At 45.8% G+C, this 24,635-nt stretch overlaps 1 protein-coding gene across 2 annotated transcripts in view; it reads right to left on the reverse strand.

Annotated features, from left to right (window-relative positions):
• LOC138521873 (E3 ubiquitin-protein ligase TRIM39-like) overlaps positions 1 to 24,635 on the reverse strand; it is a 64,307-nt gene that overhangs the window by 37,607 nt on the left and 2,065 nt on the right. The window contains exon 2 of one of the 2 annotated variants that reach the window (XM_069635026.1): positions 16,876 to 16,971. The exons of the other annotated variant lie outside the window; for it this stretch is intronic. Coding sequence (XP_069491127.1) covers positions 16,876 to 16,971 — 96 coding nt within the window. The remainder of the gene's footprint in view (positions 1 to 16,875; positions 16,972 to 24,635) is intronic. 2 annotated transcript variants of the gene reach the window in all.

Consider the following 24,635-nt stretch of genomic DNA (forward strand, 5'->3'; position numbering starts at 1 on the left):
AGGTGGAGATGTTTTCCTGCATCCAGTATTGTCTCGAATACCAATCTTGATGGAACTGGCAATAGAATACTAACCAAGATTGTATCATTAATAAATTCAACCAGTGCAATATCTCGAGATTGAATAGAACATAAACTAGTAATTGCGTCAAACAACCTCAAGACATTAGACCTATTCAATGTCAATGATACATTTGAATCTACCAAACGTTCGGATAGTGAACAATGAGAAGAAGTCGAATGGTATACAGTGGACCTCCGAGGAGAAACTAGAAGGTCAGTATTATTCTTTAAAGAATACTGGCACTTTGGTTCCTCAGAGTTTGCTGTCGAGATGTCTCGCAATGGTTGCTCATAACGTCTGTCCCTACTCCGTTTAGTTAACACAAAGTCCTTTCTTATCTGCTACAATGAGCTCCATACGGATTATTTCCATGGGACTGTTGATGAGATAATAGTTTTTGTTCCAGGGTACGAAATTCTGGGGAACACACAGTAACCTTAGTATCTGGCACTTGACTCATTTGAGGACAGGACAAAATGTGATTATTAAAAAGTATTGGTTGTTTTAATGGATGAACCAAGTTTGGGGCCAGTGGAAGACTCTCAAGGGAAGATTGTGGTCCCAAATCCTAGATTTCAACCGAATGAGTTCAGTAGACTTCCAGCGATATAATTCTCCTCTTCTGATGACACAGTTCCCAAAATGGATTGACTTCCATCCAGGATCGAGGTCTACACTGGCTTTGGGGGAATTTTCCCTTTTTTCCCCCCCTCTCTTATTAGTTCCGTTAGGCTTCAAACCATTTTGGGCCCCCATCGGTAACAGCAATGCACGCAAGAATTTCCTAGAGCCAGAAGCCACAGGTTTTGCCACTCCCTTCTGATTTTTGTTTTCTTCCTCCATGGGGTTGATTTACGACCACCATTAGTTTTCAAAAAAATGGTGAAGAGGGATCTTTGATCCTGTCCATCTCCGTTATCCTTATCTGCAGAGGGAGTGGGAACGATCCCCTCTTCTATAATATCACTGCCAGCCACACCTTCCCTGTTATTTACACGAAGCAGCCCCTCCAATTGATCTCCCAATGATTGGGATTCCTCCTCGGTACAGCTCGTCTGGGATGGTTGACTAATAGGAGCTTCATTTAAAATATTGGTAGGCAAAGGTTTTAACAGCAGGATACTTTTTAAAGAGGAAATCCATCCCTCAATAAAGGACACCTTCTAGTTCAAAGTGCTCAGAACTGACACTGGGTCTGAAATATTCAGATTCAAAGAATCAAAGTTTTACCAATGATTGCATAGTGGTATTCATTGTAGACAAGGTTAATTCCGCTGAGTAGGTAACTGAGGCTATTAACCCAAAAGATCTTCTGGGTGTAGGACGTTCAAATGATACCGGTGAAATAGAAGAGGAATCTAAGGAGTCGGCATACAATACTGGAGAAGCCGATAGGTTCACATCCTGGATTAGCTCCAAACCCCTATACCGCAGTGCTTGCTTCGAGGGCTCACCCCTCTTTTCCCTCCGAGCAGGGACTGCCTATTGGATAGTTGGTAATACAATCTCCGATACATTAGGAGACCGATCTGGTATTTGTATTTCCATGTGAGGAAATGAAGCACTAAAGTCTTGGGAACCTTCTCTGTCCAGATTAAGTGTGGTATATAGAGTAACATTATTATTTGTAGAATGGACCTGAGCCATAATCAGTAACGGTTCAGAAGAGATTGGAGGCACTGCAACACCCGCAACAACCCTAGCTGTTTCTATCCACGCTCTGGGAAACCCCATTTACCCTACATCTAAAGTTTGTATGGTCACTGGGGGGAATGGTCCATCAGCGGCTTCTATCCTACCTAGCAGCCCTACAATGGAATGCCCTGCCTCCACCCCTACAAGCGGAAAATTCACTCATGGCATTCCGCAAAGCGGTAAAAACATTACTCTTTACCTAACCACCGCCATCTACCGCATCCCTTCAATTCTGTGACCAATGGCGGCAGGATATTTACCCTGTCTGAATCAAAAGTGTGATTGGATATGTCTAACCTGTACCTGCATTACTCCTGTAACTAAGTTCTCCAAATGTTACAGTGCCTCAATGCCCAAGGGCTATTTGTGTGCTATACAAATGTAAAAATAAATAAATATCATTATCGCTCCTACTAAAATGGCTGAATCCGGATTGTCCATAAACGTGATTAAGTGTTCACTTGTCAAAGTATTCAAAGATTCATGGAAATCCACAGTTGGGTTTGAGTGGGCTGGCACAATCCCGGTCAAAGGTCCACACCCTGCCGCTTGATGGAAGTTGCGAATGTCTGACGAAGGCCGCTGTAGAATAATCGGCGGCAAGGCACTTGGCGGTTGCAGCAGAGGCGTCAATGGACAGTTAATTGTAGAATCAGTTGCAAGGCGAGGTGCTTGGAGCAACTTTGTCAGCATTGTGGACGTCAATGTATAGGCATAAGACATATTCCCTATTAATTAAGTTATATTAGGTTAACTAAATAGTTGGCCGCTTACCCCTGTCTCTATAAAAGGGTTGAAGTCAGAATAGTGTTCATTTTCAGTACGATAAGGCCTTTGTGGGAGCCCTGCGGAAGCACCTCCGAGCATAACAGTCAAATAGCACTCTGAGGGCACTCTATGAGTGCACGCACATGGGTGTGCGCGGCCCGCAACTTTTATGCAATCCCAGGTGCTTCTAGGCGAGACTTACAGCAGCTAGTAGAATAAATAAAGACCTTTGTTAATACAGCGATAGAATGATTAAAAGCACAGGGAGAGAAACGTCTTCTTTCTTGCAGTCTCTGAAGTGATGCAGCCAAACAGCCCTCTGAGTGCACTCTACAAGTGTTGGCTTCTCCCCTGCACCCAAAGGGTAGTGGGCCTGGATGCTGTGGTACCTTGGTGTGTATCCTTTGGCAGAGGGAGCTTAGGGAGGGGAGGCAGGGCAGTAGGCATGGAGGTTGAGGTTGTAGAGGAGGAGCCAAATACCCCTACCAGAAGCTCTGCCCCATGTTGCCCATATGTTGGGAGCCGGAAATTGCGACAAGTGCAGTACCAGTGAGGATGCCTATACCGCAAAGAATCCTTGAGACAAGGTATCCACTGAGAAAACCTTATATGCATTCACAAAGAAGTAATGGCCTCCTGGAAAAAGTCCAGAAGAAGAATAAAAATGAATGAGAAAGAAGACGGGTGACGTCCCATGAAACAGAATTGATGCCCCCAGAAAAGACACAAATGAAGAAAGAATATAGACATTCTATAGGATCTATGGATGAGGTATCGAGGTAAAGCAACGTTTCTGGATCGAAATCAAGATGCTTGTGCAAAGAAACACTGAAGAAAATGCAAAGTCATTTCACACTTGTACAGATGCTGTAACGCACGTAGACAAAGTAATCCTGAGGCTGGCTACGTAGTGAATAGATTGCGGCGATGCGCCAATGTATACTCATAGGAATGTATAGAATCTGGATGTTCCACAATGCAATTTAGCAAACTTAAACCCTATGAATGGAAAGGGCTTGAAGTGTGACACAGTTGAAAATAGCTGGTGGCGAAAGAGAATTCAAGAAAGGCTGGCTGGCCCAGCACCAAGAGTCGAGGATACCGTGAGCCTGGTTGTCTGTCAAGAAGCTACATGAACGTGAGAAAGAAACAAATTTCTTTTTGAGGTGAAATGGAAAAACACTGAAGGTGCCAAGAGTTCATCATTTAATAGTATTTTATGCAACGAAAAGCTTGAAAACGTGGTCTCCAGTCACATGGTCGGATGGAAATAGACTGTGGGTCGAGCTACACCGAAACCAGAAGATAAAACCATGCCACACTCCCTTTTATTGTCAGGCACAGTGAGCCTCTGCAAGGCCAAGTTCAAAGCCTAATTGAATGACAGACCGCAGGAGTGATGATAGATGTTGGGCTAATTGGGTGTGGAGGCCTGACCAGGCCGACCCTCCCAGCACCGGGGTAACCAGCTTGCGTGCTGCTAGCAAGTGGAATATTCCAGAAGGGTGCAAGTGTGCTAACCAAATATAGAGGGCCAAGTGTCAAAGAGCCCTATAGTCTGTGTAACCAATAGGGTGTTGAGTATTAATATGACATAGAAGATGACTTGCACTTGGGATGGGCTTAGTTATCCACCTGATCTTAGAGACCCAATCACAACCCCCATCAGTATGGAACGTATACCTAGATGTTCCCTTTAAGCCTATCACATCCCCCAGTAGGTTTTTCTTATTTACCACGTAGGATGACGTCAGTAGAGACACAGTTTTAGTACAATAATGTCGTTGTCCGTTGTAACTCCCTGTTTTAGATAATTGTTAATAAAACAGTACTAAATTTGCCAACTTCCTGAGTCGGTTTGATTATTGATGTACGAGTAAGTTCTGCATCCCCATCCATCTCTAAGTATTGCTACCTCGTCTTAAAGGGCTCTAGTTCCCAGGGTTCCATGGTAGCAGAGGTAGGATGGTTAAAGACCCATCGACCCAGTAGGCTTTTAAGTGTCTCGGAATATCGGACGTCCTCCGCCATTTAGCTGGAGGACCGCAAGGCTTCCTGTGGATAGTGGCCGAAAAGTTCTTGCAAGACACTAGAGATAGGTGGGACGGGTCCCTGTTTCACATAATCACCTCCTGGTTTCCACAAGAAGCTGAGTGGAACGAAGGAGACGTTGGCCGGTTGAGGAGGAGACGATCCCGAGGGTCAGGAGCTGAAAAATGAATGGTGAGTAGATTGAGAAAGGTGGAAAAAAAATGAATGAGTATTGATTGGGGAAAGTAATAATGAGAAGAAAGTAATGGAGGGTTGGCAGGGTATTTAGTTAATGTTGAAGGGCATCACATAGAGGTATATGACGAAGCCCAGAGTCCTACGTTCAAGGATTGACTAGAAGAAATTATTTCAAAATCCAAATGGATAAATAGGCGACAAGCAGGCACGGTTTGCTAAAGGAAATCATTTGCACTCCCATCTGAGTAAATTTAGGGGCAAGAATAGCAGCAAGTAGTGCTGAGAAGAGATATATGTTGAGGCCGGCCAGTCTGTCTGTTTGTATATGTTATGTATTTTATGTATAGAGAAAAAGTGAGGTGTCAAAGAGTGACAAATGATAGGCTGTGTTAAAAGGTTGAGAGTAAATGATTTATTTATTTAGTCATTGATGGTATTGACTGAATAGGTAGATTGAAGTAAAGAGAGATATAGAGGGTTGAAGCAGCGACGATTGATGCACGCATATATTTATTGTTTTTCTGAAAGTATTTTTTGTGCAAAATAACAGTAAGTATTGGCAGTCGACTGAACTTGTCACAATGGGGGATGTTACTCCACTTATGCACCTATGTAAGCACCTAAGCAACTGCCAAAACACGCACCCAAGCTTAAACAATGTAGTGCAGAATGGGTTAAGGGCACAGCAGATAAAATGTTCATGTGATGGCCACAAGGGGGCTCATTGTCAAAAGCGATTTTGCAACATATGACCACATACTTGCATGCTGCGTACACGAGAAAGAAATTGGAGAAAAGGTTAGCCAGCTTAAAGCTTTGGAAGATGTACCAGGAGGAACAGGAAGCCCACCGTCTGAAGACTAGAAGCTTAACCAGTGTAAAGAGGGGGGTGTTGAGCCTTCTGGTCCCCCTACCGCGCCTGAAGTAAATGGCGATAGTGCAAAGGATGAAGGATTGTATCCATTAAGGGAATTAAAAGCAGCGACAGGATATAATAATCAGATACATGAACCGCCTGCGTATAGCAGTGATGATAGCCCAGAAAGAACTTGAGAAAAGGACGTGATCTCTAAAGTCTTACAGGACAAAGAGGAAAGTGAACGGCCTACTGTAAACTAAGGCATAGAACAGGAAAGAGATGGAAAAGAGAAAAATACAAAGCTGACAAGATAGCGCTCATACAGAACGAATCGATGGGTGGTCAGATATTGCTCAAACTTTATGGGAAGAGCCTCGAGGAAGTAAGGCAGTGGGAAGCTCAGGATGAGCAGAGTAAAAAAAGACAGGGAACGAGAAAAAGATTGAAAGAAGAAGAGTATAAAACAAAGAGTAGACAAACTTGAAAACAGATGTATCAGGAAGAACAGTTAAGAAAGAAAGAAAGAGCAGATGAGCAAAGAACACATGACAATAGACAAAGAGCAGAGATAGATTAGAAAAGAAGAGATAAAAGAATGCAAAGACGAAGAAACAAAGAGGTGCACATGGTAAATGAGAGAAGGGAAGCGAAAAACAGGAAGTGGAAAGGGTTAGAGAGGAAGCAAAGAAACAAAACGCATTTGATGAGGAAATGTAACGAAAGAGAAGACAGAGGGCACGCAATATTGATCACATTGAGAAAGAGCTAATGAAACCAAGTCCAGTAGTATTACGGGACGACATAGAGGAGTTTCTCCCATCGCAGGAAGCGATGCCAGGACCCTCCCAGGGTAAACCTACAGGAGAATTTTGAGATAGGATGTATCAGAGACAGAATCGAGAAAGCTTACCAGGAGATAAGGACAAAAAGTGAATTGAGGAACAGAGGGAAAGAAGATTGATCTGAAATTGCCCAGTTACGAGGCAAGGAAGGAAGCCTGTTTAGTCTCAAGCATCGAGCCTTGTCTTTGGACAGGCTGACTCAAAACAAAGATGAGAAAGATGATAGCCATACTAGATGGGGACAAGATATGTCAGACAAAGACAGGAAAACCCTTCGTGAGGAGGAGGAGGGTGTTAATGCATGTGGTCCTGAGGGATGCTTCCAGACAGATAAGGAAGTAAAGTGGTCAGATTTAGACCAACCTAAAGAAAGGACGCCAAAGCCTAAGGCATACCCAGAGTGACTGAAAACACAATCTCGTAGTGAGAGGGGAGAATCGCTACCATATGTGAGCAGACTGAGGTCATTACCAGGAAAAAGGCGATCAGGAACCATTGTCCCTACCATAGATAGGCAGACGATGGGAGCCAATTGTGATTTTGTGATTTCGCAATTCCCTTTGTTAGAGAAAGGAGAGGCCAGACCGCAGTATATCCCTTGGCCCAAAATGGATAAAGACAATCTAAGATGCAAATTGCCCAGCTTAACAGCGGGGGCGGGGAAATGGATTTATGAATTGGAAAAAATGACAGGAGGAAATACTTTAGCCATGGGAGACATTAAGGGTCTTCTAGCAGCTATCCTTGGGGAAAGGGCTGATGACATTTGGACGAGAGCAGGATACTCAAGTGTCACAGCACATGATGGGGCACCATTTAATAATTGCAGAGCGGCAGTCTGGAAAGCGCTTAGAGTACAATATCCTGGTACGCCAGATATGGGTGCAATTATGGAACGTAAGATGCAGGAAGGCGAAGATCCGCTTGCTCATATTCCGAATTTCCAGGAACAGTGGTCTTTGTAAACTCGAGAGCCTTGGGGGAAATCAATTCCTGTATTCTATCATATTCTGTGTAAGAGACAGCCAGAGCAGGTACAGAGACAGCTCAAGAAGCTAGTGGGAATGGAAGCAAAGCCATGGGCAGAAATACAGCTGACCATTGTGCACCATTGCCGATTGTTGCCAGAGAAAAATCGGAAGAGGAAAGATGTTAGGAAGCTTGAAGAAGCCAAGTTAGTTCAGAAGAAACTGTCAAAATACGCTATAAAAGGAGCGATGCTGACAAGCATAGAGGAGCTGGGGACACAGCAAGTAACGGGTGTGCCACAGGCGAATAATCAATGACAGTCAGATCAAGGAGGGAATGGGTTTATGCCGAGAGGCAGGGGAATAGGTTTTAGAGGAAGGGGAGGCTTTCAGAATAATCAAAGAAGCTTCCAGAATAACCAAGGTGGTTTTCAGAATGTGCAGAATGATAAACAAGGCATGCAGGGAGGGAAGATAAGAAGACTCCCTCCTGTTTGTTGGACATGTCGAATGATAGGGCACATTGCGCGAACATGTGGGAGTCAAGGGTATGTACAGAATGGGCAATTATCAAGAGGGGTGACAACTTATCCTCCAGCATATAGTCCACAAAGTAGGGATGGGTTTGCCCAAGATCAGACAGTGTATCAAACACAAGTACCGCAAACGCAACAGGCTTTACAACCACAGCAAACACCATTGAATATGCCGTAAGGGCAGTCACAACATACACCCATGCAGATACATCAGAGTGCCAACACAGGACAGTTATTGACTCCTAGAGTAGGGGGTGTCACTATCACGGGAGGGAATCATTTTACAGGCACGGGAATAAGCATGTACCCACAATAGGACAGCTCACATGGCGACTTGATGTGTTCAGTACTATTGATGACGCCAAATCCTCAAGAGGAACGAAGGGTTGATGTCACCATAGAAGGCAAATCTTTTTCTTTTTTAGTAGACACTGGGGCAACTCGCTCATGTATACAAGAGGGAAAGTAGAGTTCCGTTCACTGAGAAATTAACAGTCTCTATAGGAGAGTGTGATATGTCTGTCCCATTATTGTCTTGAGGACAGACACCAGTTAATATTTTGGGCCGAGATTTAATGACGAAGCTAAATATGACGATTTGCTTCACTGACAAAGGCATAGCATGTTCCACGCCAGGGATACATTATTTAAATGTGGACAAATTTATCATGAAATTTACAGGGAGAATATCTCTGCGAGGAACACCGTTAGAGCCGAAGATTTTTCATTATGGGGTATGCATTTTGTTAACGTGGCTACCCGGTTTAGGGGGCAAGATTATGAGAATTCCTGACAAATTTCTGTTCAGGCCATAGATCCACAGATAACGAAGGACGAGGAGGGGGGACAGATTTTTCCCCTAGAATTGCAGGCAGCCATAGTGCGAGGGGAATTGGCCATGCTCGAAGGATTTGATGACGGAAGCCATGGAGAACAGTGATTGCTATGGGGGAAGGATACAGATTGACTGACGTCACTGACGAGGATGTTTAAAGACGATCCGTCAGACGATGAAGTGGTGTTCGAGATGAGCATTGCTTATTGGATCAGGATAGAGGGGAGAGAGATCCCACAGCGAATGATGATAGTGCGGCAGCACCCCTCATTTTTTTATGAAGACATGGAAAAGGTGCTAACCTCGTTATGGACTACGTGCCCCTATGACATAGGCCTGTTGAAGGGGGGGAGAGAAGTTAAGATTAAGTTGAAACCAGGAGCAATTTTACCTCGAGCAAGGCAGTAGCCTAATGTCTCAGGAGGCAGACAAAGGTATTTTTAAGACTATATCGGCCATGATGGAGCAAGACATTTTGGGGACGTCAGAATCACCATGTAACACCGCTGTCTATCCGATTAAGAAATCGAAGGGAGGGGCGTGGCGTTTAATTCAGGACATGAGACCGATTACCAGATTGTAGAGGCAGAGTTTCCTCTGGTTCCGAAACCTGCAACGATTTTATGCAGCATTCCCCCAGAAGCACAATATTTTACGGTGATTGATTTGAAAAAATGAATTTTTCTCAATCCCGTTGCACAAGGATTCCCAGACTAAGATGAAAAGCACATGTTTTCCCCAGGGGTACTGAGTCTCCATCGATCTTTAATAGGGTCCTGCAGATAAACCTAAGCAATATTGATTTGCCAAGCATTGTGCTGCAGTACGTAGAGGATATTTTGGTTTGTAGCACAACAGAGGAAGAGTGCAGACGAGACTCGATTCAGTTAATGATTATTCTAGCAGAGAAAGAATATAAAGTGGATAGGGAGAAGTTGCAATATTATCAGTAAGAGGTGTTATACATAGGTCAGTTAATTTCGCATGAACGAAATAAAGTTACACCTGAAAGAGCTGAGGCAATCATGAAAAGGTCAATACCGGAAACGATAAAGCAAATGCAACAATTTTTGGGACTATGTAATTATGTCAGAGCGTGGGTATTTGATTATAGTTCATATACAAGACCACTTTTGCAGGCTCTGAAGAAAGCACAGACGAATAAGGAAAACATTGAATGGACTGAGGAGATGGAGGAAGGGTTTGATTAATTGAAAAAAGCGATTTGGACAGCTCCAGTTTTACTAATTCCCAATTATTCTGAGGAGTTCTTTTTGTTTTCGCACACAAATGAAACAGTTATGACAGCAGTACTCACACAGAGAATCACATTGGGGTACAGACCTTTGGCATATTATAGTGGGATTTTAGACCCATGTATGAGGGGTCACTTCCCTTGCGAACAATCATTGGCAGCAGCCGCGTTCGCTATTGAGAAATCTCCAAGCATAGTAATGGCGTGTTCCATGACTTTCTCTCTTGAGCATGCTTTGTTTGCTGTTCTGGAGAAACCTACGGGTACACTGATATCCCAGAGGGCTTCTGCTTATGAGGTGGTTATATCGAATCCAGCAATCAAAATAGTCAGGTGTACAATAGTGAACCCTGCCACATGTGTAGCCAAACTATTGGCAGCGGATGAGGAAGTGAATGATTGCTCCAACTATGAGGAGTTCTATGATGAAATCCCAAGGGTAAAGGAGAATGCTCTAGCAACGGGGGAGGTTCTCTTTATTGATGGGTCTTCGACGATCGATCAAACTGATGGAGAAAGACATTCAGGTTCAGCTGTGGTAGGGCACAGAGCAACACTACCGTCTCATTTTTCAGCACAATCTGCAGAAATAGTGGCACTTATTGTCACGCTCGAGAATCATGCAAGGCAGAAAGTGACAGTGTACAGTGACTCAGCCTATGTGACGTCAACCGTACACGCAGGGTTAGCACGTTGGAAAAGGAGGGGCTGGCTACCTTTGAGAGGACGACACTCCAGTGCAACACACAACATTATTGGACAGGCTTCTTAAAGCACTACAACTCCCAGTAGCCATTGCAATAGTTAAGTGCGCAGCACATACTAAAATAACTGACTTTATTTCACGCGGAAAACAAGCCGCAGACGAAGACGCCAACAGAGTTGCATATTCATCTGAAATTTTTAGTTTTGATACTCCTGATGTGAAAGAAAAAATGGTTATAATGGTTCTGAATGAAGGGTTTAATAATTTGTCAAGAACACAGTTGATGGAAATTCAAGGTGGCGCTCCACAGGAATAAAAAGAACTGTGGACACGGAGGGGGTGTTCTTTATCCCCTTCTGAAGCACATTGGCGACAAGACAACAGTGGTAAACCAGTGATGCCTATAGCCTTATTGAGGGTGGCGTTAGAACGGCCACACTACCCTGCACATGTCACTAGGGAGAGCCTTGCAGCAACCATTGCATAGGACTGGTTTTTACCAAACCTGTTAGAACACGTTGCTTTTTATGTAGTAAATTGCATCATATGTCAAAGGTTTACTGCTGGGCACACGTTGCGAAAAGTCAGAGGAGCGAAAGTATTTCCTAGATGGGGAGTATGTGAGGTGCTGATATCTGACAATGGACCTCATTTTCTAAACAAGGTATTTGACAGGTTATCTTATTGCTTAGTATTAAGCACAAGTTTTCTTCTGCTTATCACCCGCAAGCGACATGGATATGTGAGAGACTCAACGGTCTTCTCAAGGGTGGCTGAATTGCCTGCCACTTGCATTACATGCATTGAGAAATCAGCCCGGTCCAGACCACCATCTCACACCCCACAAATTAGTTACAGGGAAGCGGATGAGAACGCCTTTGACTCCTCCATCGAGGACTAGGAGTGATGCCCAGACAACTGCAGAAGTGTTAGGAAATGAGCTACATGCATGCTTAACATGTATGACCGCTAGTATCTCTGTCATTTCAGATCCACTCAAGTGGAAGGGGTGTCAGTCTTAGGACGCAGATGAAGACAATACAGCAACCAGACTTGAAAAGCTATGTGTTCCTAAACGTTTTGCTGGAGACACTAGGAACTTCACTAGAAAGTGGCACGAGCCCAGATTTAGTGGCCCTTATATAGTGGAAGACATTACTCCCTCAGAAGTTAAAGTCCAAGGGAGGCAAGCTTGGATTCACTGAGGAGATGTGAAAGTCTACGGTGGTAAGGCCGACATACCCCCAACCCATTCGGAAGCAAGTCAAGAAGAAGAAGTTCAGCATGTGCAGACTTGATCGATGACGAGGAAGAAGGACGCAAAGACTATCCAATAGATAGACAAAAGTGTACATTTGGACTGTGGCTCCCCTGAAACACTCCTTTTAGATATTATAGCAGGAAGTGAGAAAGTTACTGTTCTTGAGCCACAGGAGCTTGTTGACACTGAACCCTAAGAGTGTTGAAGCAAATGAAAAATGCATGATCTAGAATTCCTTTTCGACGACTGGAAAAGGGAGCAGTTCCCCGACTCGTTTTTCACTGAGTTTCTCTTTGGCGGTACATATGGTTCTGTCAGATGTTGATGTACACAGACTACTTCTTGCTTTCTTCATTTTTATACTCCAAGCTTACCCTGCTCTTGTTGGGCGCAGCACTGACATGCATACTTTTGTCCAAGATCCTAAAAATGGCCTGGCGATTAGACGATTATTAGCAGCAATTGTAGAGCAAATCAGAAAACTACCTGAGCATTTGATGAGGTTGCCCGATTAAAAATAATGTTTCCTTCCTTAAAAGTAATTACAGGGAAAATGTGGTCTACTGAACATATTACAAGTCCAGAGAGTGAGCAGAGTCTACGACGTGTGGATAGACACCGATGGTGGGGCCTAATGTATTGGTGCATAATATATGCCTGTTCAGCATCTATCATCGTTTCTCTGTTTCTATTGATCCACACGGTTTACTTTATTGGCCCAAAAAGGGAAGGAGTTCCATTAATCCTTCCCATTCCAGAACTAGACATTGTAAGAAGGCCAAGGCCATATGTGATCATTCCTACACCAGAGATACATGTGAAGGCACCCATTTCCGTAACAAATGGTCCTAGGCTTCCCTTTGGAGGGAAGTCTGTTTTTTATTTACTCCATGATCATTATGTGCAGACTCACTTATCAAGAAAGAGACCCAAGAGAAGTGAAAGGGAGGACGATTATGAATGAAATAATTATTTAGACAGCACATGTCACGCGCCTGCCCTCCTGGCGCTTCTGGAACACATGGAAGTTATACCGCCATTAGAGTGTTCCACTATGCTATGTCTGTGTCCTTTGGTGCAGGTCCAGTCTTTTCTGTCTGTTTCCTTGTTTCCCTTTATAGCCACGCCTATCCTTGGTAACGGTGCGTTGCAACCCTTTCGCTTCTGGTTCTACACGCTGTTACTTTTTCTCTCGCTCGTCCCGGCTTATCTTTTGTCCACAGCTACTCACCCTTTTGTCTGCCCCGTGCTCTGTTTACCCCTATTTTTTTCCCCTTTCCGTGGCAACTTGGTGCGAGTCTCGGTTCATACTGACTGCCGCGGTCCTGCAGCTTCTCGTACGGGTCTCGTCCCGTTTCGGTCAACCGCGGCCTTCTTTCCCTCCTGCTCTCTGCTTTCCAAGCTCTCCCTTCCTCCGCCTTTCTTAGTATACCTTATTCTTCGTTTCCACTTACTTGCTGTACTACGCTCCAGCTCTTTCTTCTGCCGCTGCCGGTTCGGTCTGTTCCTAACCATCCCGCAGCTGTTTCTGTTTGTAGCTTGTACAGCGGAGCGGTCGGCTCTACTTTCTTTCTGCCTCTGTACGGCCTCCGACTGCTTTCCGCTGTGTCTTTAGCTACACAGCCTTCCCTTCTGATAGACTGTCATCCCCTTGGAGTTCAACTTGTACCTACCTTCTTCGGATTTGCGTCTTGCTATCCTTATTTGAGTCCATACTGAAGAAGTCTACTTATACCTCCATCACCTACAAGTGTACCAGAGTCAGCTATAATAGAGGCAAACCATTCACCTTCACCGACCGGAGTGCATCATACGAACTTCATACGAGAGGTTTTTTCTGCCGTTGGGCTTTTTCCTCTCAGGCATTCTCGGGAGGAGATCCCTTGCCTGCCTTCACTGGAAAGGTGGCAGGGTGACTTCCACCCGAGGACGTCCATATCTCTTCTGCAAAAAACAAAAGGATCAGAGGAAGAAGGTAAGACTGCAGTACACTTCATCTGAAGACACAGGTGAGGAGGAGGAGGAGGGAGATACTGGGTTAGGTGATGACCAGGAAGTGTTAGACAAACCTGACAGCACAGCACATTTGGGGAATAACATGTGATAGCAGCACATGAAAGAAGTCGGGAAAATAACTTCTAAGGAGTTCTGGCCACTCCCTCTACTGTCTTTGGGTATTAGTGGAGTGACAAGCCCACTTTTCCGCTTTTCTGTGTGGCCAGGGGGACCATCACATGTTCTGTCTCTGCTTTTTCCTTTGACAGCTCCGGAGCCTCCTCTTCATCTTCCTCATTTTATTTAGGCCTAGTTTAGGCATTTCCTCTCTGCGCATTTTACATAATCCAGAGCTGTGGCCTATTTTTCCTCCACTTTCTCCTTGGACACTCTACTCTCTCACTGGCCAGTGCTCATACCTAGTCTCTCTCTTCTTTACTTTAATCACAGCCTCTTGACTTTATGTTTGTTGCCATTTTGTGGGCCACAGCTTCCATCTCCTCCGGGATAAGATACCTCGCTCACCCTAGTCTCCTCACCTTTGGTGGTCTCCTCTTCCACCTTCCTCCACTCTGCAGGTTTTCTTTCTCTCCTCTTCCACCTACCTCCACTCTGCAGGTTTTCTTTCTCTCCACCCCCTTCTACCGGCTGGTTTCCTTTTTCACTCTACGTTCCTCCACTTGCCCGGTTTTCCCTTTCATACACCCTTTTCTACTCTCTGGGTTTTCTTTCTCTCCACCTTCCTTCATACTCGGGGTTTTCTCTTTCTCTTCTCCTTTTCCACTCTCCAGTTTTTCTCCTTATTCTACTCGCCAGGTTTTACAATATGCCTCCTCCCCACTCCTCTGAGCATCGCCTCCACCACTACACTGTCCTGGTCTCCTTATCCACCAGTTCTCCAGCTCTCTAAATGACAACACACCACCTCTTGAATCCAATACTCTATCACTGTTGCCCAGGGAACATGCCTTTATACAGGGTCTGAATTGAATAGCTTCTCCGGGAGTGACTGGAAATGTCAGCTGCTTTGTCTGAGCATGCTCACTGCCACGAATGCTGTGTAGTCCTCAGTTTGTGATAGAAGTCTTGAACTACCCAAGCTGCTATTTTGGATTTCTTTTCTGTGTGGAGAGGTGAGGTGCTGCCTCGACTCTCCCCCTCTGGAAGCAGGACTGCCCCTTGTTGGAGCCCAGTCTACTCAGCAGGTTAGTTTGTGTGCTATATACCAGGGTTGAAGCTGTAGGAAAAACATGTGTTTCCCATTCTTCAAGTCTTCCTGTAGGGAGAGGGAAGAAGTGAAGTCCTCTCTGTGTGACTGAGTCTTGCACGTGGAAGAGTTTTGCTCATCCCAATCACCCTTGCTGTTAAACGGGAGAAAGGTGGGTGTCTTCCATAACTGTTCTCTTGAGGGCTGGGGAGCTACTTCTTTGAGATGATTAGGGATTCCCCATAGTCATCTTTCCCTTGAACCTGTAGTTGGTTTTCATAGATCTGATCCAAGTTTCCCCTTCGTGAGAGGGAATTCTGGGAGATGTAGTCCTTATGTGTTTGGTCCTTCAAAATGGTCTGGGAAGCTTGTCCTTGGGATATGTTCTTGAGAGTTCTTCCTGGTACTGTTGGCTTCAAGGACCTGGTAATGTCATTCCCTGATCCTTGTGACAATGACCGGGAGGTCACTTCATCATCCTCCCCAGACCCTGCAGTAAATAGATTGGTGTCTGGGAAGCCCCTATGTAATATGTGACTGGGACATGCCCATACTGGTCCGCTTAATCCCCACAGCTAAAGCACATGTGTCCCATAGGGATTGAAAAGTGAGAATTGAAATGGAAAAAAGGTGGGGTGATTGGGATATGGTACCATGTAAGGACACAAGAATCTCCCTAACACTGAAAGAAGAGACATTGACAGACAACGCTTCCTGCCACTCACACGGCTTCAGAGGCTCTGGATGTCACAACAAGGCAGATATAACGGTCTACTGGCACTTGGCACCCAGGGCCCATTTAATCATATTAGCTTCATATTGGGAAACACAGGCAACCATTTGTCACTGAATAAACCCCATATAGATCTCACCAGCAGAGCCATAGGAAAGTCTGGGAGTGTAGGAGATGCTCTCTCTCCAGGATCAAATATGTCCTTAAGCATCAAAGTAAATGCAAGTGGCCCTGGTGAAAGTGTGGGTTCTCTCACATGTTCCCAATTACAGTGTGTTAGAATATGGAATCCGAAAGCAGCAGTGACCCTACAAACAGAAGTGACGGTGCGACTTTGGAGACTTCTGGAGTCAGCATTTGGTTCAGGTTCTGAGGGCAGCACCCACTTATGTAAAGGTCCTCGTAGGATGAGCAGCAACCTATAGACCTGGGACATAGTGCAAGAGCGTCACTCATCATTGCCCCCATGACTCACCTCTATCACTCACCCCCTAATGTTTATACACCCCCTAATGTGCTTACTATAGAATGGCATCCACAGCAGGTCTCTATGCTATTGTTCCATCATCTATAACTTTCGGTTGACCCCTTATATCTCTGAGCCCCATTTATGCTTTTTGTTACTTTCATAGGACGCCCCATCCCGGATTTCCAGCCCATCCACCTGGCTGTGGATGTCTAATCTCTCCCGCCTCCAGCACTTCTCCATGTACTCTCAGGGGATGTCTTGTATTTCTGCCCTCCAGCTCTGCTTCCCGTACTCTCAGGGGATATCTCGTATCGCTCCCATCCAGCTCTTCTATCTGTACTCTCAGAGGATGTCTCGTATCTCACCCATCCAGCACTGCTCCATGGACTCTCAAAGTGACCCTTATACCTCTCTGCCCTCAGCCTCTACACATATATGAAGCCATTGCTGTCACCTCGAGCTCGGATGTTTTCCTGCTTTCTTCCTCTACCCACTCCTGCAGGTCTTTCAGCTCTTTTTTCAGATGTTCCATGTGGCTGTAAAGTTGATCCTAAAAAAATAAAACCAGTTTGTTAGTCAAAAGATATTCTGCAAATAAATAATCTACACAGACAACAAGACAGAAGGGTCGCAGGACAGCCTAGTTTGTTCCCTACACCTGTATATAGTCTACGAAGAAAGCCCCCTATATTTTCTCTAAAGCACACTTACAGTCGATAATATATGCTCCCTCAGACTGCTTGCTGCTCCCATGGGCTAATGCACAGTCTATAAAGAATGCTCCCTCAGACTCCTAGCTGCCCTCATAGGCTGATGTTGTCTATAAAGAATGCTCCCTCAGACTACTAGCTGCTCCCATAGGCTAATGTACCGTCTATAAAGAATGCTCCCCGAGATTCCCAGCTGCTCCAATAGGCTAATGGATAGTCTATAAAGAATGCTCCCTCAGACTCTGTGCTGCTCCCTGGGATAATGGACAGTCTATAAAGAATGCTCCCTCAGACTCTGTGCTGCTCCCTGGGATAATGGACAGTCTATAAAGAATGCTCCCTCAGACTCCGTGCTGCTCCCTGGAATAATGGACAGTCTATAAAGAATGCTCCCTTAGACTACTTGCTGCTCCCATAGGCTAATGTACAGACTATAAAGAATGCTCCCTTAGACTCCTGACTGCCCCCATATTTATCTATTTTATTTTTTGCATTTATAAAGTGCGCTGGCAGCCCAAGGGCATTGAGGCGCTGTTTCAAGAAGATGTATTAGCTACAGGGTCAGAACATGTGTTACGTACAGATGACTTAGTTGCATGAGTCGTACCAGTGTTACAAGCAAGCCATTACTACACATTGGGTGTCCCGAGGACTAAGCACCGGCAGGTTCAGACAAACAGCAAGGTTTTGATTGCTTTGCGGAAGGCTGTGTGAGATGATATTCCTCAAAGGTGAGGTGGCAGGGAGTTCCACTGAGTAGCAGCGATGAATGGGAAGCTGGAACACCCGCCCTTGCTCGCATGACCTTGGGCACTGTGAGTAAGTTGGTGCAGGGGGTTCTGGTGGGTCTAGCTAAGGATGGTCTGGTAATTCTTTGTGTTAGGCATTGGGGGGCTGCGTGGTTAATGCATTTGTGTGTAAGGGCCAGGGTTTCAAAGATGACACGTTCTTTAATGGGAAGTCAGTGGGCTTGTTTCCTGGCATCTCATATGTGGTCCCTTCTGGGGATGCTGATGGCGGGCCGGAGTGCATTGTTTTTGACAGTTTGGAGTTTTTTGATATTTGTTGTAGAGGCGCCAACAAAGAGGACGTTGCAGTAGTCAAGTTGGGTGCCAATTATGACCCTGGCTATGGAGAGGCAGTTTTGCTTAGTCAGGAAGGATCTAGCTGCATTAAGCAGCTTAGGGCCTCATTACACGGTAGGCGGTAAGGGTTTACCGGTACCGGTAAATCCTTACCGCCTTACTACGAGGTCCCTTTGCGGGTTGGGGAATTTAACGCCTGCTTTTTGCAGGCGTTAAAAACCAACCCGCAAAGGGACCAGTGGAGCTAATTACGGTACCGCAATTTGCGGTACCATAATTAGCGCCTTCCCCATTCCCATAGAGCCCTATGGGGCAAAGATGAGAATGGGGAAGGGCAATGGTGGAAGGGGGAATTACCGCCCCGCCAACCTTGGAATGGGGCGGTAATTCCCCTTTCCACCAAGGAGTTGCTGGTATTTTACCGACATGAACCATGGCGCTAATAGCATTGGACGCAATAGCGTATTCCTGACTAGTCATGGAGAAGTTGGAGGCAAGGCAAACCCAGAGTATTTTAACGGCCTAGGAGACTGTGATTTGGGTGTTGTCAATGGTGAAGACTCGGTATCGGTTGTCGAGCTTCTTTAATGTTTCGGATGATCCAATTAGGAGTAGCTCTGTTGTGTCTCTGTTTAGGCACAACCAGTTCTCTGCCATTCAGGTTTGGATGGTGGAGTAGGCAGCATTGAGGGATTTAGTGTCAGACTCATAGTCACTGGTCAAGGGCAAGAAGACTTGTGTGTCGTTGCCATCGTTTCTATATGTGATGCCTACTGAGTCAAGGATATTGCAGAGTGGCCTGGTGAAGATGTTATATAAAGTAGGGGATATGCATGAGCCCTGTGGTACTTGTATGGGAGGACAGGTCCAAGGGACCCCCCCGTCCCCTGCAGTCCCCTCCTTGTTACGTCCATGACTCGTCAGGGGCCCCCCTGCCGCCAGGGCCCAGGTGGTGGGTGGACCACTGGCTGACACATTGACCAAACGTACTGTATTAGGTTAGGTCCTGGAAACCATTTTGAAAACCAGAACGCCATCTTAAGACATGATTCTTCGTGCGCTGCAGCACGGCCCCCATCTTCAGAGTCCTCGCCTACCCCTTTTGCCTCCGCTCACTGACGGATCCGCTGAAAGCCCGTTTCCACGAACAGTCGGACATGAGCTAGTGCTAGAGCAAACACTATCATTCACCTTCCGCAGTGCATCATTATCCTCAGCGTGACCCGGGTAGCGGGGCCGGCTCGGAAAATAACTGTAAATCCTACCCGACGAAACAAAAACCTCAATCCTATACCAAGAAACTGTTATATATATATATATATATATATATAATGCATCACAATAATATCCCTTCTGCACGACCCCCTTGTCAAAATCTACAAACACTGTAAGAATAGAAGAATGTGTGATTATTTGACAAAATGCTCAGGATACCCAAGCCTCCTCAGTTATGTACAAACACCCAGTGCCCCTGGTCTCCTACTATGTGCTTCTCTAGGGGTAATGTAAACAGAGCAATACCAAGTCCTTATGCCATGACTAACCTGATGCTGCTAGAGTGCAAAGGAACATAAGCGCGACAGTACTGTGAGCTCATGTAAATTTCCTAAAGAGATACATAGAATGCAATCAAATGTGAATGTATGAGTTTAACATGTATTACTGCTGTCAACCATATTGGTCTGTTGTTCCTTGCGTGCTCCATCAACCCTAATGCTACCTCACGTATCGTGTTTACCATATAATGCAAGAGCTGCTATTTTTGCAAATAACTCACCCTGTAGTGATTAACAGAAACATTGGTATAGTTAACATATTTGAAATGACTATGTAAAGGTGCAAACGATGTAGACGTGTAACCCTTTAGAAAATCAATAAGCATTATACATTATACAAATCCCTTTGTTTTCAATATAATTTGCAGCATACGAGAATATTATCATCGTGGGCATATCCAAGGTCACTTCCCCTCCCTTCCCATTGAAGACTGCCAGAGAAAGCAAAGGCCCGAGCTACACCTCCTCACCTCCCCCAATTCGGCTGTAGCCGCTTCAAGCATTCACGTTCCCCCGGAGCTCACATGGCCACGGCCAGCCACCTGAATTATTTACAATTTAGCAGTAAAACCTGGCCATAACCAAAGGCCAGAGGTGCCCCCTCATAGGTCCCACGGCCCACCAGTTCACCCCAGATTAATGGGGCTTGTAAAATAAGACACCTAATATTGCGCCAACATTGTGTAAAAGCATCTGTCATTACTTCTAACGAGACCTAAAACTCGGACAGCTCACCCCGTGCCCTGAGACCCGACCCCATGACCCATGATACCTAGTCAGCAGGAAAACAGTAACCATGTATTGATGTATCGTCAAAGTATTTCACCAAATGTGCATTCCTCCTGTGTTGTATTAACCTGTAGAATAACCTATTGTAGGATTTACAGGACAACTGACATTGCAGTATTAAATGAATGGGGTGTGCATGACCATTAGGGCAGAAAGCCAAGAAAGACGTCCATCAATGACACTAACCACGCCTGGCCTGGCAGCACCTTCCGGATGAGCCCAGCTGACCTACCCACCCCACGTTGGCACCCGGCGTTGTCCACCAACCACGAAGCGACACATCACAGCTGCACATATAGTTATTCGACGCCACCCAATCCCTATGAACATGTGCCCCCTATAGTGTGTAGGTTCTTATAACACTTTTTGTAAATAAAAATGCCTGTCTTTGCGATTGTCAGACAGAGTGCTCTCCGAGTTTGCAGAGTTCTTTGCATGCCCTATTTGACTTCGATAAAACTTCCATTAAGCTCACCTGCACTTGGTCCTAGCCTTATTCCCATTTTGGGAGAGTCTATTATTGCCTCTCATTGCGGGGAGGGTCGTGCTATTTGGGGACGCTCGCCTTCATACTCCACACTGGATAATGTCAGGATGCGCACAAGCTTGGTCTGAGAAAACTATAATGGCTCTACCTTGGAGGAATGAGGCAATCCAAGCTGTGGCGTTTGGGGAGAAGTGTGCCAAGGATGAGAGGTGGCGGCAGAGAGTTTTGTGGTTAACAAGGTCAAAAGTCGCCGATAGGTCTAGGAGGCGGAGTAGGGCTGGTTTGCCCGAGTCTCTAATGTCGTCCATTTGGTTCTTTAGGTCAAGTAAGGCCGTTTCTGTTCTGTGACCTGGGCGAAAGCCTGACTGGCGGAGGCCGAGGAGACTATTGGCTTCGAGGAACTGCTGGACTTGCAGGTAAGCTGTTTTGTCTAGGAGCTTTAACAGAAATGGAACCGTGATAATGAGTCTGTAATTCCCTGGAGAGGTTGGGTCAAGAGTAGGATTCTTAAGGAGAGGGCGAACCCATGCTTCTTTGAGGTAGGCTGGGACAAGAATGCTCCCACAGACTGTCAACTGCCCTCATAGGCCAATGTAGTCTCTAAATAATGATCCCTCAGACAACTAGCTGCTCCCATAGGCTAATGGAGTCTATACAAAATGCTCCCTCAGACTACTTGCTGCTCCCATAGGCTAATGTAGTCTATAACGAATGCTCCCTCAGACTCTTTGCTGCTCTCATAGGCTAATGTAGTCTATATAGCATGCTCCCACAAACTCCTGGCTGCTCCCATAGGCTAATGGACAGTCTATAAAGAATGCTCCCTCGGACGCCTAGATGCTCCCATAGGACAATGGACAGTCTATAAAGAATGCTCCCTCAGACTCCCAGCTGCTCCCATAGGCTAATGTACAATCTATACAGAATGCTCCCTCAGACTCCCAGCTGCTCCCATAGGCTAATGGACAGTCTATGAAGAATACTCCCTCAGACTCCTAGCTGCTCCCATCGGCTAATGTACAGTCTATAGAAAATGTTCCCTCAGACTCCCAGCTGCTCCCATAGGCTAATGTACAATCATAAGAGAATGCTACTCAGACTCCTAGTTGCCCCCATAGGCTAATGGACAGCCTATAACAAATGCTCCCTCAGTCTCCTAGCTGCTCCCATAGGCTAATGGACAGTCTATAGAGAATGCTAACTCAGACTCCCAGCTGCTCCCCATAGGCTAATGTACAGTCTTTAGAGAATGCTCCCTCAGACTCCCAGCTGCTCCCATAGGCTACTGGACAGTCTATAGAGAATGCTAACTCAGACTCCCAGCTGCTCCCCATAGGCTAATGTACAGTCTATAGAGAATGCTCCCTCAGACTCCCAGCTGCTCCCATGGGCTAATGGACAGTCTATAAAGAATGCTCTCTCAGACTTCAAGCTGCTCCCGTAGGTTAATGCACAGTCTATAGAGAATGCTCCCTCAGACTCCTAGCTGCTCCCATAGGCTAATGGACAGTCTATGAAGAATACTCCCTCAGACTCCTAGCTGCTCTCATAGGCTAATGGACAGTCTATAGAGAATGCTCCCTCAGACTCCTAGCTGCTCCCATAGGCTAATGGACAGTCTATGAAGAATACTCCCTCAGAGTCCTAGCTGCTCTCATAGGCTAATGGACAGTCTATAGAGAATGCTCCCTCAGACTCCTAGCTGCTCCCATAGGCTAATGCACAGTCTATAGAGAATGCTCCCTCAGACTCCTAGCTGCTCCCATAGGCTAATGGACAGTCTATGAAGAATACTCCCTCAGACTCCCAGCTGCTCCCATAGGCTAATGCACAGTCTGTAGAGAATACTCCCTCATACTCCTATCTGCTCCCATCGGCTAATGGACAGTCTACAGAGAATGCTACCCCCATATGCTAATTTACAGTTTATACAGAATGCTCCCTCAGTCTTCTAGCTGTTCCCATCGGCTATTGTACAGTCTATACAGAATGCTCCCTCAGACTTCAAGCTGCTCCCATAGGCTAATGTACAGTCTACAGAGAATGCTCCCTCAGTCTTCTAGCTTCTCCCATAGGGTAGTGTACAGTCTATAAAGAATGCTCCCACAGACTCCTGGCTGCTCCCATAGGCTAATGTACAGTCTATAGAGAATGCTCTCTCAGACTCCTAGCTGCTCCCATAGGCTAATGTACAGCCTATAGAGAATACTCCCTCAGACTCCTTGCTGCTCCCCTAGACTAATGTAGAGTCTATAGGGAATGCTCCCTCAGACTCCCGACTGCCCCATAGGCTAATGTAGAGTCTATAGAGAAAGCTCCCTCAGACTTCTAGCTGCTCCCATAGACTAATGTACATTCTATAGAGATTGCTCCCTTAGACTCCTAGCTCCTCCCCATTGGCTAATGTACAGTCTATAGAGAATGCTCCCTCAGTCTTCTAGCTGCTCCCCATAGGATAATGTACAGCCAATAGAGAATACTCCCTCAGACTCCTTGCTGCTCCCCTAGGCTAATGTAGAGTCTATAGGGAATGCTCCCTCAGACTCCCGACTGCCCCCATAGGCTAATGTACAGTCTATAGAGAATGCTCTGCCAGTCTTCTAGCTGCTCCCATAGACTGGTTTACAATGCATAGCTCATCCATCTTGGAAGACACTCTGTTCATAGAGGTCCTAAGGTCATCAATCCTCACATCCTTTCCCCCATTAAATATGAATGGTGACACCACCCACGACACATATGTAACCTGATTTGAGATCCTTGACCTGCCACAAACACACCTAGTTCTCCACAGCAGTCCCTCCTACAGTGGGAGACTTATGGTCCTGGATATTGCACCCTCAGCAGGAGCACCCACAGAGAAGCTTGGGATATCCACACATGGCACACGTGAGGTCATGTGTGAGGTCACATGCTGGGCACATGCCAGGTTACGTGCATTGCAATGATCAGAGAGTGAAGGTTAAGCAGAAACCTTAACATTGGGTGAAGTGGGGCAGGGGATGGGGGGCTGAAGTCGAGTAGCACCAGCCTCGCATGGGATGGGGCTGCGCCCCAGGGCTGGGTCCAACCATTGCCCATCTGCAGAGAGCTCGCCATTGGATGAAGTGGGGGGCTGCAGTCGAGCAAGAGGACTGGAGTCAGAAGAGGGTCTGGAGTCAAAAGAAGGGAGATTTTAGGGGTTAATTGGGGGAACAACCTCCATTTATGTATTTCCTTAAAAGAAGGGCCTCATTAGAAGTGAACCCACACCTAAAATCTGCTGCTTTGACATGGAGTTAATACTAGCATGTAAAGCGGCAGCAACTGTCCATGCAGAATTACTGCATGTCCTGTGGGATTCCATAATGGGGAATAGCAGCAGCCGTGCAGTGTATTACTGACCAAGACATACCACACACACACCCTGTACTCTGTGGCAGCCTCCACACAGTATGAGATGCAAGGTCCCAAACATGCCACACACACACCATTGTACTGTTGGGCAGCCTCAAACCCAGTAGGAGATTTAGGGTCCCAAGACATGCCACTTACACCCTCTGTACTCTGTGGCAGCCTTTACTCGGTATGAGATATATACTCCCAAG

Source organism: Ambystoma mexicanum, chromosome 13 (assembly GCF_040938575.1).
Source record: "Ambystoma mexicanum isolate Mex_15411 chromosome 13, UKY_AmexF1_1, whole genome shotgun sequence".
Taxonomy (NCBI): domain Eukaryota; kingdom Metazoa; phylum Chordata; class Amphibia; order Caudata; family Ambystomatidae; genus Ambystoma; species Ambystoma mexicanum.